At 50.3% G+C, this 14154-nt stretch overlaps 1 protein-coding gene across 2 annotated transcripts in view; it reads right to left on the bottom strand.

Annotated features, from left to right (window-relative positions):
- The window catches only part of TEAD4 (TEA domain transcription factor 4), an 81106-nt gene that overhangs the window by 50374 nt on the left and 16578 nt on the right, over positions 1-14154 (bottom strand). The window contains exon 2 of one of the 2 annotated variants that reach the window (XM_075900376.1): positions 10689-10943. The exons of the other annotated variant lie outside the window; for it this stretch is intronic. Coding sequence (XP_075756491.1) covers positions 10689-10695 — 7 coding nt within the window. The 5' untranslated portion in view covers positions 10696-10943. The remainder of the gene's footprint in view (positions 1-10688; positions 10944-14154) is intronic. 2 annotated transcript variants of the gene reach the window in all.

Raw genomic sequence — 14154 nt, 5'->3', positions numbered from 1 at the left:
CTATAGGCCGGTCAGTCTTACCTCAGTCCCTGGAAAAATCATGGGGGGGATCCTCAAGGAATCCATTTTGAAGCACATGTAAGAGGGGAAGGTGAACAGGAATAGTCAGCATGGATTTATGAAGGGCAAGTCGTGCCTGACCAATCTGATTAGCTTCTATGATGAGGTAACTGGCTCTGTGGATATGGGAAAGCCAGTGGATGTGATATACCTTGACTTAACCAAGGCTTTTGATATGGTCTCCCACAATATTCTTGCCAGCAAGTTAAGGGAATGTGGATTGGATAAATGAACGGTAAGATGGATAGAAAGCTGTCTGGAAGGTCGGGCCCAGTTGGTAGTAATCAATGGCTCAATGTCAGGATGGCGGTCGGTTTCTAGCCGAGTGCCCCAAGGTTCAGTTATGGGACCAGTTTTGTTCAACATCTTTATTAATGACTTGAATGAGGGGATGGATTGCACCCTCAGCAAGTTTGTTGATGACACTAAGCTAGGGGGAGAGGTAGATATGCTGGAGGGCAGAGATAAGAGTCCAGAGTGACTTAGACAAATTGGAGGATTGGGCCACAAGAAATCTGGTGGTTCAACAAGGACAAGTGTAGAGTCCTGCACTTGGGACGGAAGAATCCCAAGCATTGTTACAAGCTGGGGACCAACTGGCTAAGTATCAGTTCTGCAGAAAAGGACCTGGAGATTATAGTGGATGAGGAGCTGGATATGAGTCAACAGTGTGCCCTTGTAGCCAAGCAGGCTAATGGCATAATAGGTTGCATTAAGAGGAGCATTGCCAGTAGATCCAGAGATGTGGTTATTCCTCTTTATTCGGCTCTGGTGAAGCCACATCTGGAGTTTGGTGTCCAGTTCTGAGCCCCCAATTACAGGAAGGATGTGGATGCATTGGAGAGGGTCCAGCAGAGGGCGACCAAAATGATTAGTATCAGAGGGGTAGCCGTGTTAGTCTGGATCTGCAAAAGCGACAAGGAGTCCTGTGGCACCTTATTGACTAACAGATGTATTGGAGCATAAGCTTTCGTGGGCAAAGCCCCCAAAATGATTAGGGGGCTGGAGCATATGTCCTATGAGGAGAGGCTGAGGGAGTTGGATCTATTTAGTCTGCAGAAGAGAAGGGAGGGAGGGTGATTTGATAGCAGCCTTCAACTTCCTTAAGGGAGGTTCCAAAGAGGCTGGAGAAAGGCTGTTCTCAGTAGTGACAGATGGCAGAACAATGAAAATGGTCTCAAGTTGTGGTGGGAGAGGTCCAGATTGGATATTAGGAAAAACTATTTCACTAGGAGGGTGGTGAAGCACTGGAATGGGTTACCTAGGGAAGTAGTGGAGTCTCCATCCCTAGAGGTATTTAAGTCTCAGCTTGACAAAGCTCTGGCTGGGTTGATTTAGTTGGGATTGGTCCTGCCTTGGGCAGGGGGCTGGACATGATGACCTTCTGAGGTCTCTTTCAGCTCTATGGTTCTATGATTCTGTGAATATGAGGAAAGATCTAATAATGGCTATGATCACACATACTCTGGAAAGCATGTCCCTATGTGATGCTTTTTGTTCTATGCCTGTCTATACCCCCCAGAGCATGGTGCCACATCGCTGAAAATGCACATAATGTATAATATGTATGTCTTGCCATTTGCTTAAACAACAACAGTTAAGCAGAAAAAAAAACATCTTAGGTGGACTGGTCTTTGATCATAACATGCATTTTCACACAAGGAACTCTACTGAGAGACAATGAACTTGCAAAGCAGCTGAAGGAGGAACTTGACAAACTAGAAGATAATGATTTCAGGACAGCCACCCGATTTTCTTCTTTTTCTGCTGGCACTCAAAACTAGAGATCCAAATTTGGATCCCATATATGCGTGTGCGTGTGCGCGCAGAAGGCTGTGCTAAAGCTCTTTGGATCAAAATAACAAACCAGTGAGACACAGCAGTGTTCCGGATTTTGTCAGTTGTTTGCAAAGCTGAGTGGCTGGCCAGTTTGCTCAGAATCAATTACGGAGTGTGTGTTTTTGGCACATTCCTGTTGGGTTAGCTGAAACTGCAGCAACTCAGCTAGAAAGGGCAGATATGAGAGTGAGAAGTTTAGCTTTTTAGTAGACAGGGAATGCAACTGAAGCTTTCCCTTTGGGCAATATGAGCCTTCTACCTGGGTACATGTGTGCTTATGAAGTGAATCACACAGGATGTGTTTTGTGTGTTTCATTTCATAAAACAGATGTGTTTGTTTTCCAGTGTTTTCCCAGGTGGCTTTTTTGGACTGGGAAAAACCATACCAATCCAGTCTGGTAAGGTACCTCCCTCCCTCAAGAAACAAATACAATAGTTGGCGTTGACCTGCTTTGAGCAGGGAGATGGACTAGATCAGTGGTTCCCAACGCTGGTCCGCAGACTGATAGCAGGCTGCGGCAACGCTGGAGGCCGCGGCTGTTGGGAGAGGCGTATCCTGCCCCACTTCTCAGCCAAACAGCACCAGGGAGGGGTGGGGGTCCCTTCCCGGCTGCGGAAGAGTGGTTTGCCACGCAGCTAAAGGGCTGTGTGGAGCCCAACACGCTGCTGCACCAGGCTCCGCGTGGGCCTCCCGCCGCACAAGGAAGCACTCTTCCATGACCGGGAGGAGACCCCATCCCTGCCTGGCACTGTCTGGCTGAGAGGTGGGGCAGGATACGCCTCTCTCAACAGCCACAGCAGGAGGAGAGGTGCTGGGCCGTGTTCCCCAGCCCTGGCTCCCAGAGCCACAGCAATGCAGGCAGAGAAGTGGCACAGGACTAGGTGAGGGGAGTGGGGCAGGCACTGAGGGCTCTGAGGTGGCGCTAGTGCTTGGGGGCTTTGGGAGCTCTAAGAGGTGGGGGACTGGTACTGGGGGCCTGTGGGGATGGGACTAATATTGGGGTCTGGCACTGTGGGGCTCTGAAGGAATTGGGTGCAGTAGGGCTCTGAAAACAGAAGGCTAGCACTGGGGGGGGTCTAGTGGTGGGGGCTCTAAGGGGTGGGAGACTGGCACTGGGGGGGTTGGGTGCAGGGGACTCTGGGGTCAGTGGCTGATGCTGGGGGTAGCAGAGGGGTGGAGGGCTCTAGGGGTTAGGGCTGGCACTGGGGACTAGGGCTTTGGGCGGACCCGCAACATTTTATTTGCATATTCAATATATGCATAATGAATACACAAATATGCAAATAAAACATTGCTGGTCTGCCAAAAGTTTGTGAATGAGTTTGCCGGTCTCCGGTATCAAAAAGGTTGGGACCCACTGGACTAGCTGATCTCTTGAGGTCTCTTCCAACCTAACCTTCTATGATTTTATGAACACCACAAGGGCACTCACAAGCGAACCTCAGTGAGAGGCACTGTTCTGTGCCATGCCAACTTTCACCACTCAGCCCAAAATCACTCGAGCCTTTTACCAGTAAGCCCATCGCGCTGAACACGCAAGCTTTGGCTCCCTCTCTTGGCATCACTGCTTCCTTGGTGCCCCCCTTCTCTTGGAATGGCTGCACTTTGGATTGACTTTCTCTTGGGTGACTGAGCTGCATTCTTTCTTGCTGAATCTCACTGGCTGGGTTTTTTTCTTTTTTTTGCTCTATTTCTAATCTTGCTGTCTCCCCGTTGGTTATTTTTCTGTCCTCCCTGGTGTGTACAATTCCCCCCTCTAGTCACGGTCATCTGGACACGGCACTGGTGTACTACCTTTCCAGCTCCTGAAGGACGATGTTAACCTGGCGGCAACCTCGGCTTCCCGAGCAGACACACAGTCATTTATATCATTGCCCCAAGGGCACAATATTGTCTGAGAAGGTGAAAAACAGCAGCCATTTGTTGTCTAACCCTCACTGATATTGCAGCAGGCAATCACAAGCACCTTTTACAATGCAATTCTTATTGAAAGCTGCCTTACCACTACTGTAAGAAATACAGGTCTGTGACATTATCGGATTAAAACAGGACGATATAGATCACTGTTGCAACCACTGTTCCATATTGCAATACGTTTGGTACACAGTGAGCCAAGGTGAGGTATCTATGAATAGCTGATGACTTGCTGGTTAGGATTATGCTATGTCTACGCATGTGTCATGTTTGTATTTGGCTCTGTGCTTGTATTTCAGTGTGTTTGATCTTGAGTAGTCCCTTGAGTGAGACATTTGGCCAGCCTGCTGTGACAGGACCATTCAAGTTGAATAGGAGTAACTGACGGACAATGGGCGCTGGAGGTGCCAATCCTTATCGGATAAGCTTCCCTGTGAAGGTGCAGACTAGCATGAGGAGCAATGTTGTCCACCTGCAAAGTAGTGACTCATGCATGGGACACGTGAGTTGCTCGTGTGACTCCAAACCCCACCTTGTTGCTGTGCTTTTCCATGATATGAAAAACAGGCTGTAAAAGGCCCTGGCTACATGGGAACAGGAGTGCCTGAGAGAAATGCTTGTGTGACTTTGTACTAGCTAGTGGGGTGAAACGGAAATTCTCTGTGTGACAGGTTTGGTGCCTTATAGCGGAGGAATCTCTGTCCTGAGCTATGGTAGCTTGGTCTCTAAGCAATTCGCCCTACACGGATATTCTCTGGAGGGTCCCCCCAGAGCACTAGGGATGTAAAAACAAAATACAGGACCATGTAGCACTTTAAAGACTAACAAGATGGTTTATTAGGTGATGAGCTTTCCTGGGCCAGACCCACTTCCTCAGATCAAACTGTGGAAGAAAATTGGCACGACCATATATACCAAAGGGATACAATCAAAAAAAGTGAACACATCTAAAATTGACAAATCAGAATTTAGAACGGGAGGGGGGAGGGTGAGCTATCTTTGTAAGGATGCTAACTACCTTTCCCATTACAAAGACTGCTTCCCCAATTACCACCCCTAATATCATTATGTCATAGACACTAACCTCCCCCCCCTTACCCTCCTTCTGAAACGCACACCGGTTTCAGTAAAGGCGCGATTTTAAATCAATTAAACTATTGGAAAATACACATCTACCGTCCCTGGCTTAGGTCGATACATTTACAAGAACAAACTAAACCAAGGTAACCAGTTCTGAACAGCTTAGGTGTTATCCACCACGGTGAAAAGCAATTTCATTCTTAAGGCAGGACACCTCGTGGGATGAGGTTTACCAGGGAGGTCGACAAATGCCTTTGATGTCGACTGTGGAGCGTCCAGACTAGAGCGCTGAGCTGACAAATAGCTGATCAGTACAGGGCGGCAGCCATTTAAATTTAAATGAAGCGGCAATTATTTAAATCGCCGCTTCATTTTCCTATGCCGGGTAGCCTAATCTACATGCCTCTGTCACCAAAGGCATGTAGTCTAGACATACCCCTAGGGTCCATCTCCACTGCAGAGGAAGATCGAAGTTGCCGCTGTCAATCTTTCAGGGTTTGAATTAGCAGGTGTAGAGAAGACACGCTAATTCAAACTGAGAGGGAAATTGCGGTCGATGCCGGTAGTCCTGCTTCCACGAGGTGTAAAGGAAGTCAAAGGAAGAGCGTTCTCCCTTCGACTTCCTGCAATGTATACAGTGCCAAAAGTCGAGGTAAAGTACTTCAACTTCAGCTCCGCAATTAACATAGCTGAAGCTACTTAGCTTAGTTTGATGTTAGCCTGCAGTGTAGATGTACCCCTAGAGAACTGGGCTATCATGCCAGAAAAAGTCAATCTGTGTAGGCCACCTCCTGATTTGAGACAGTGGAAGAGTTCTGGGAGAGGGGCATGTACTTTCTGTAGCTTCTCCTGCCTCCAGGTAAGTGAATTCTTTGCAGATCAAACACATTGTACAGTAAACTTCCGATAATCCGGCACCTTTAGGACCCAGGGGGTGCCGGATTATCAGATATGCCGGACTATCGGAAGGGGGGGATATGAGGAGTCTGGGGTGGGGTCGGGTGTGGTGGGGAAGATGCCACCCCAGACCGCTCATAGCCCTCCCTTCCGATAGTCCGGCTCTGCCCCAGGCGTCCTTGATTCAGCCACTGCTGGTCAGTTTCAGCAGCGGCTGAATCGGGGACGCCTGCAGCAGAGCAGCTGGAGTGCTGCCTGGTTGGTCCGGTAGCGCCAACCCTTGGCGCGGCGAGACCAACCCGGCAGCACCCCAGCTTCTCTGCCCCAGGTGTCCCCGAGTTAGCCGCTGCTGATACTGATCAGCGGCTGACTCCAGGAAGCCCCAGGCAGAGCTGCTCTGCCCCGGGCTTCCTGGAGTCAGCCGCTGGTCAGTTTCAGCAGCGGCTGAATCAGGATGCCTGGGGCAGAGCAGCTGGGGGGCTGCCGGGTTGGTCCCACAGCACTGAGGAGCGGCGCTACTGGACCAACTCTGGCAGCACCCAGCTGCTCTGTCCCAGGCGTCCACAAGTCAGCCGCTGCTGATACTGACCAGCGGCTGACTCCAGGAAGCCGGGGCAGAGCAGCTCTGCCCCAGGCTTCCTAGAGTCAGCCGCTGGTCAGTCTCAACAGCAACTGAATCGGGACGCCTGGGACAGAGCAGCTGGGGCACTGAGGGGTTGGTCCCCTGCAGCGCCGCACCTCGGCGCTGCGGAGACCAACCAGGCAGCACCCCAGATGCTCTGACCCAGGTGTACCCAAGTCAGCTGCTGCTGAAACCGATCAGGGGCTGATTCCAGGAAGCCGGGGCAGAGCAGCTCTGCCTCAGGCTTCCTGGAGTCAGCCGCTGGTCAGTTTCAGCAGCGGCTGAATCGGGGACAGCTGGGGTGCTGCTGGGTTGGTCCCACAGCCCCGAGGGGCAGCGCTACGGGACCTACCGGCAGCACTTCAGCTACTTTCCCCCCAGCTTCCCCGATTCAGCCGCTGGTCAGTTTTAGCAGCAGCTGAATCGGGGAAGCCGGGGGCAGAGCAGCTCCAATGGTCCGGCTGCCCGGAGCACTTCCGGGTTCCTGATGGTGCCGGACCATCAGATGCCAGACCATCGGAGTTTTACTGTATAATTTTCCCTTGCTGGCTGGGCCTGCTGCACACACAGTTTGTCCTGTTCAACACACCAGCTTATAAACTGCAAAGATGACATCAGGACTATATTTACATCTCTTTGTGGTCAGACCTTTCGATAGATCACGCATTGGACACCTCTTCCGTGGCATGGACACCAGAGACATGTGAGCCAAGAAGGGTATAAATCAGTGGCTGGGGGCCTGCCAGGGGTGCCTTGAACTCACCATCCTCATTGGATAGAGGAGCACCGAGGAAACCAGGGACATTGTTCCATCCCAGCATGGGTAGTGAATCACACTTCTTCGCCCATAAGTCTGGTCTACTCCTTGCCCGTGAGGATGCATTACTGACTTTGACCTTTTTGCTCAACTAAGGCCTGACCCAAAGCCCAGTGAAATTAACAGGAGTCCTTTCATTAAACTTCAACAGACTTTGGATCAGGCCCTTAGTTTACTTGTCAGTTTCCCTTCTGTTCTCGTTTTCTTCCTAAGTGAATTCTCTTGCATCTTGTCAGCTCCACTTCCTGAGTCTCATGCCCAGCCTGTCACATCACCGCCATGTTTTGTTTACAAATACTGCACAGAATGTTTAAAACCAAACCAAAAAAACCCCACCCAAACAAAACAACCTGGTTTTACTGGGATGTTTTTATGTTAATGGAAGTAATTACAGATGGTGTTAAGTGTGCTGATAATCTACATTTCATAATCAAGGAAGATGAGCAAGGTCAATTTTAAAATAAGGCCTTGGAACACTTTGAGTTATAAATAAAGGTGTGATTTTAAAAAAGATTTACCCAGTGCTTGAGTCCTTCGGGGCAGGGAGCTGGTGACGTGTGTGTGTGTGTGTGTGTGTGTGTGTGTGTGTGTGTGTGTGTGTGTGTGTGTGTGTGTGTGTGTGAGAGAACGAGAACGAGAACGAGAACTAGAGCAGGGCTATGTGAATGTTGGAGGGGGCAGTGCAGGAGGCTGGGGTGGGAGGGAAGTGGGAGAGTGAGGGTGGGAAGGGTGATGTGGGGCTGAAGGCCCCATCCAGCACAGGTCTTTTCTCTCTCCTCAGCCTCCCACCCCCCACCCACCAGGGGTGTTTTCTCTCCTACCCAGCAGCCCTCTGGTCGCCGGGGGCATTTTCTCCCTCCCCTGCAACCCCCAGCTGCCGGGGTGTTTTCTCTCCCCCAGTCCCACCTCCGGCCATCAGAGGCCATTTTTCCCCGCTCCAGCGCTGCAACCCAGGGCCAAGAGGGGTGAAGGGTTTGGGGCGGGGCTACTTACCCAGTGCATTGGCAGGCAAGATGGTAGAACTCCAGGCCTGCTGATCATTCCCTTGAGCTACGTCTAAACTACGAGCCTCTTCCACAAGACGAAATGCAAATGGAGCGCTCATCTACATAGGTTGCACTCTCATTTGCATTTCCTTCTCAGATCCCTTTTGCGCAAGAGGTTTTCGTGCAAAAAGTGCTGCATAGACAGCTCCTTTTTGAGTCTACACAGCTTTTTTGCGCAAAAACCTCTTGTGCAAAAGGGATCTGAGGAGGAAATGCAAATGAGAGTGTGACCTATGCAAATGAGCGCTCTATTTGCATTTCCTTTTGTGGAAGAGGTTCATAGTTTAGACATAGCCTTGGTGATATGGCTGCCCTCAGTGGATAGTATCAGTATTGTGTCCTACCAAACAGCAGACCCTCCCTTTGGTTGTTATGGAAAACTGTCCCTTTCCCAGGGTTTCTGGTTGTTCTGGTACAGCCAAACCCTGACCATGCTTTAATTCAGGAGAAGAAGAAGCTGCATAACAAATTTGGTGAACCTAGCACTTACCTTTGAGAAGGAGTTCCTGAACAAATGAACTCATAGACAGAACCTCTAAAAATACATATATAGATTATACTCTGGGTGGACACCCTTATTCCAATATTAATACAAGCAATAATACCAGGGTAACTATGACTATGTCTTCACTGCAGAGCTAAACCAGGGGTTTGGCATCCACTTGTGAGGACCTGGGTCAGCCTAACACAGTTGCCGACAGCCACACTGCAAAGTCCTAACCACGCTACTGTCTGCTCATTGGTGCTACACTTGCCCAAGTGTGCTGCTAGGACTTGGTGAGGCCACACACATTCCCTGAGGTGATTGTGATCCTCTATGATTCTTCCCTGGGGAATTGTTGGAGAACCTGTCTGTCCTTCCTGGCATGGGAAGACAAAGGAGGACCATGAGTACTCAAGTGGTTTAGCATCCTCATTGTGAAATAGGAGGGTTAGCAACCTACTGTCCCAGCTGGGACAGGCTGTCTGGGTTTAGAGTAGCACGAGACTCAGTTCAGAGGGTTTTATGGGAGGGTTTTATAGGTTAGAGCCAAGGCCAACTCTGCAGTGAAGAAATACCGTCTAGGTCAGGTTTCTAAAACTTTTTTCACTGGTGGGCCCCTAAACATTTTTAAATGGAAGTGTAGACGCCTTTGGCAATCTCCTCTCTGTACACAGAGCTGACTTCTGTTCTGTCTGTTTTCAATCTAAGTATTTTGCGGACCCCCATAGAAAATACTCTGTGGACCTAGTTGAGAACCATTCCTGTAAGTGCAACACCATGCAAGTGTAACTGGTAAAACCTTCCTTCTGTAGAAAAGGGCTTTGAAAAACTCCACCCATGCCAAACTGAAGGCACGGCCTCTAGATGGGCCCATCAGAAGCCAATCAGTCGGAGACTTTTGAACACAGCTTGTGCCATCTCAGCACCTCATTTGGTTGTACCACAGAAGCACTAGGATTTTTCCTCTTAACACCTATTGTCTTCAGTAAAGGTCTCCCCCCTCCCCTTGCATTAGCTGATTGCCACTTAACTCAAAATAGATACCACCTTTCCGGTATAGACAATCCTGGAGGGGCCACTCCCACTACAGCACACACTCTGTACCAGCTCTTCACAGATACTTTACCCTTTTGCTGCAGGCCAACACCTCTCTTTATTCCTGACCATAGGAAGCTACTGTCCCTATCAGTCTGACCTTAGAGGAAAAGAAGAGCACTGTGCAAGGCACCTGAGAACAGCCCACATGTGAAAAATATTCATACCAGGCTTGGAAGTAGACAAAATTTTGTCACCAGGAAGTGTAGAGAGCAGAATTCATACCAGCTTGTTCTCAAAGAGTTCCCCACTCAAAGGCCACACAACGAGGCAGTGTAACAAACCCTGGACACATACACCAAGGCCATCAGTGAAGACTGAACCTGGAACCTTCAGCACCAAACCACAGATGGTTGTGGGGGATGCCACCAAAGGCAGACAGGCACAGGTTGTGTTATACTCAGGGCTCGACAAATCGCTGTATCTACTTGCCCGTGGCGAGTAGATTTCAGCCGTTCACCCTGTTCACCGGCGCTGCGCACATGTGCGGTGCCAGTCTGGCGCATGCGCGGTGCGGGGCTGGCGAGTAGATCTCGCCGCATTTTGTCAAGCCCTGCTTGTACTTATCCAAAACCTGTATCAGCAACATTCCAGTTCCAGGTTGGCACTTAATGGGTCTCCTTGAAAAAGCCTCTTTTAAACCCAATTTTGAGCCTCCCTCACTTCTTTTTGCAATTCTGATCTGTTAAAATGTATTGGATCTGAGCTGCTGCATGTTCTGGGCCATCTCCAGGAGAGCAAGATTTCACTCCTACCATCATACATGGCAGGATAAATGGGTTTGCACAGATCTCACTCCTGAGATGGTGGGACGCTCCCTCCATTCTCCTTACCATACATCTTGCCCTCGTCCGACAGGATGATTTTCCGCCGCCCGCATGGTGGGTAGATGGCTAACGCTTCCTGGAAGCTCTGCTCAATGTCCGGACTCCACACACCCTCGGCATCATTGTCGATGGGCTTGTCCAAGGCCTCGCTGCCCCCCGAGTCGTTGCTCCCCTCAGGGGAGGTGGGAGAGCTCCACTCGTTGGAGGTAATGGTGCCAGCTAGAAACTCCAAAGCGCCACTTGGAGAAGCAGTCACAGAACCTTCAATGACAAATACAGTCTCAGTACCTGATGTCTCCCACCAGGAAGACCGCAGTAAAGTAAAAACCATTTCAGGGTCACTTCCTTTCCTGGTCTTTGGCTGAGCGGAGGACCCTGGCTTTCACAAGAGTAGTTTGTTAAGACCCTTTACTGATAATGCAATAAACCATGGAGAAACACCCAGGAAATTTCCTTGTCTTAGCAGTCACGATCCTGTCATGCAATCTCACTACTGCTTCAAGAGGGAGCCTTCTCCTCTATAGGTGCTTCTGCTTCCTGTGTCTCTTTGGTCTTTAACTCTCCATCTATTATCAGTTCTCATCTGAAAACACACCTCCCCTTTGCCTCTTAATGTCCCTCTCTCTCTGCGGTCACTAGCTCTGTATTAACTCTCCAAAGCATGCAGGGATTCAGTCGATGTGAAAGACACTCCTCAAAATAAAGCCACAATGAATTATCTAGTCATCCCTCCAGCTTAAGGAACTGTGCCTGCCCACGTGGAGCTTGGTGGCACCCTGGCTGAGCGCCATGGCCAGCTGGCCGGGCAGCCGTTTTTCTTCGCTCCAGCCCAGCTGCCCTGCGGTCAGTCCGGAGGGAGTGCGGGTCGGAGGCTTCCCTCCGTGGCTGGTGTAGGGAACTCCCTGTCCCCAACCTTGTTCCCTCTCCTCTGCCCCAACTTGTCTCCTGCCCTCCTGTTCCTTCTCCCTTGCCCCCCCAACCCCGCTGCAGAAACCTGCCCCCCCTGCAGAAACTTGTCCCCCGGCACCCTGCCCCCCCTGCAGAAACCAGTTCCTTCTGGCACCCTGTCTCCTACTACAGAAACCTGTCCCCCTGCTCCCCTCTGCAGAAACCTGTCCCCCCCAGCACCCTGACCTCTGCTGCAGAAACCTGTCCTGGCACCCTGCCCCCTCTCCCCTGCCCCCACTGGCACCCTGTTCCCTGCTCCAGAACCCACTAGCACCCCTCCCCAGTACAGTGTCCCCTGCTCCCAAATGACTTTTCTATGGGTCAGTGACCCCTGACTCAAGGCAGGTTCCCTGCCATTCTCATAAATAAAGACAATGCAGAAACTTTTTGTGTTTAACATAGTATTCTATTTAAAAATGAATCCTGGCCAACAAACCCCCAATTGGGGCCAAGCCCCCATCTGGCCACAACCACTCCTACATTCCCCCTTCCCCAGAACCTAGATCTGAGCCTATCAAACACTGGAACCTCCTGCCCTCAGCCCCTCACATACCCCAACCCAGATTCTTGCACCCTTACATCCGCAAGCCTGTGGCTTGCTTAGTATCCCAACACTGCCTGGCCTGGAGCCCCCTCCCCAAGCCAGTATCCCCTTCTCCACCTCCTCCTGCATCCAGATTTCCTCCCAGAGCTTGCACGCACACCTCACCCCTTCCCACACCCAAATCCCTCATTCCCACCCCAGAGCCTACACATCCTGTCTCAACACAGCAAGGGTCCAGCTAGACAGCAGGAGTTTTTCAGGATTCTGGAGATATCCCAGAAAAACTCTTCTGCATCCAGAGTTGCGTTTGTTCTTCCGCTTTTTTAGTGGAAGAGCAAACAGGCTCTTTTGGTCACCCCTATATTCCTCTTTCCACAAGGAATAAGGTGGCTTCCAAAAGAAGGGGTTTTTTTCTGACATTTGGTCCAGTGTAGACAGGCCAAATGTTGGAAAAACCTCTTCCTACAGAAGAATTAAAAAAAAATAAGCAGCAGTATAAGGATTGGGGATAGCAAGTGATGGAGAGGAGGAGAATAGAGGGGGCGGGGCTTCAAGGAAGGGGCGGGGCTTCAAGGAAGGGGCGGGGTGGTAGATCTTGGCTTGGTCTGTCATTTAAAAAGTGATCTTGGGTGTAAAAAGGTTGGAGACCACTAGGCTAGTAGGTGAGCCACTGGGCTGCGAATCACAAGACTGAAGTGCCATTCCTGGCTCTACCACAGATCTGTGGGGTGACCTCAGGCAAATCTTTTCACCTTCCTGTCTTGTCGATTTAGATTGCAAGGTGTTCTGGGGCAGGGACTCTCACTATGTGTTTGTGTAGTTCACGGCACTACAATGATACACATAATGCATAATGATGCATACTGGATAAATCCATGTGATGAGGAGGGCAGAGTACTAGCTAGAGCATGGGTTCCCAAATTGGGGTGTGTGAAGAAATTCGGGGGGGGGGGGCGCGAGGCGACTCAGCTCTCCCCCATCAATCTCCCCCCCCAAAAAATGTTGCTGGTGTGGGGTGAGGGGCGCGTGAGGGTTTCTCAAAAATCAAAAAGCGGGCATGATGCTGAAAAGTTTGGGAACCACTGAGCTAGAGGTACTCCAGAGCTCTGGCAGCTGGCCCACAGAAGCAAATCTCTTCTACAAACCCACCTCACCTTCCAGTACCTCCGTCCCTCACTGCTTAGTTCTCCAAATGTTTCACTCTATGAGCCACTAGGGTGGATGGGTAATTCTCAAGTCACAGTTTGTGAGCCTCTAGCTCAGGGTTTCCCAACTTATGGGAAATATGGGTCGCCAAGTGTCTCCCCAGGTGGCTCTGCCCCCTCCTGCATCCTCCCATTTTTGAATTGCCTTGGGTCACCAAGTCTTCCTGAATTGTCAAAATGGGTCTCCATCTGGAAAAGGTTGGGAACCGCTGCTCTAGCTAGCTAGTCTGTGCCGTGAAAGAGAACAAAAGAGCAGAAAAATCCCACTTTGCCACTCCCCTGAGCCAAGAGGTGGGAAAAATCAGTGCTTATCTGGGTGTATCTCCGCTGGGAGCAAAAAAACATCAAGCCTAAGCCCCCATAGCATGAAAGTGTAAATCACAGCATTAGTGCTGGAACATCTCTCCCAGCGCTCTATGCAATCACCAAACCAAGGGCATGGCTCACAGGGGTGGGAGTCCATTTATATCCATGCTTCACAGGTTTTTCACACCCCTGAGCTAAAAAGTTGCAGGGCAGGAAAGTGGCAGCACAGACATGGCCATGGGCAGCGAAAAGAAGAGGCTCAAACTGGGTGAGAGAACCCAGAGCAGAGAAAGAGTGATAGTGAAGAGGGAGTAAACAGAGCAATGAGACTGTAGCTGGAAGCAGAGAGGGAGGAGGGAAAAGTGATGGAGGAAAACCCAGAAAAAAGCAGGATGGAGACAAGAAGGCAGAGCTGAAGAAGCAAGGCGAGAGAAAGAGACAGAGACCCAGACATAAGGAGGAAGGAAAG

The sequence above is a fragment of the Pelodiscus sinensis genome, chromosome 1 (assembly GCF_049634645.1).
Source record: "Pelodiscus sinensis isolate JC-2024 chromosome 1, ASM4963464v1, whole genome shotgun sequence".
Classification (NCBI taxonomy): domain Eukaryota; kingdom Metazoa; phylum Chordata; order Testudines; family Trionychidae; genus Pelodiscus; species Pelodiscus sinensis.
This window is presented reverse-complemented; position numbering and strand designations above follow the sequence as displayed.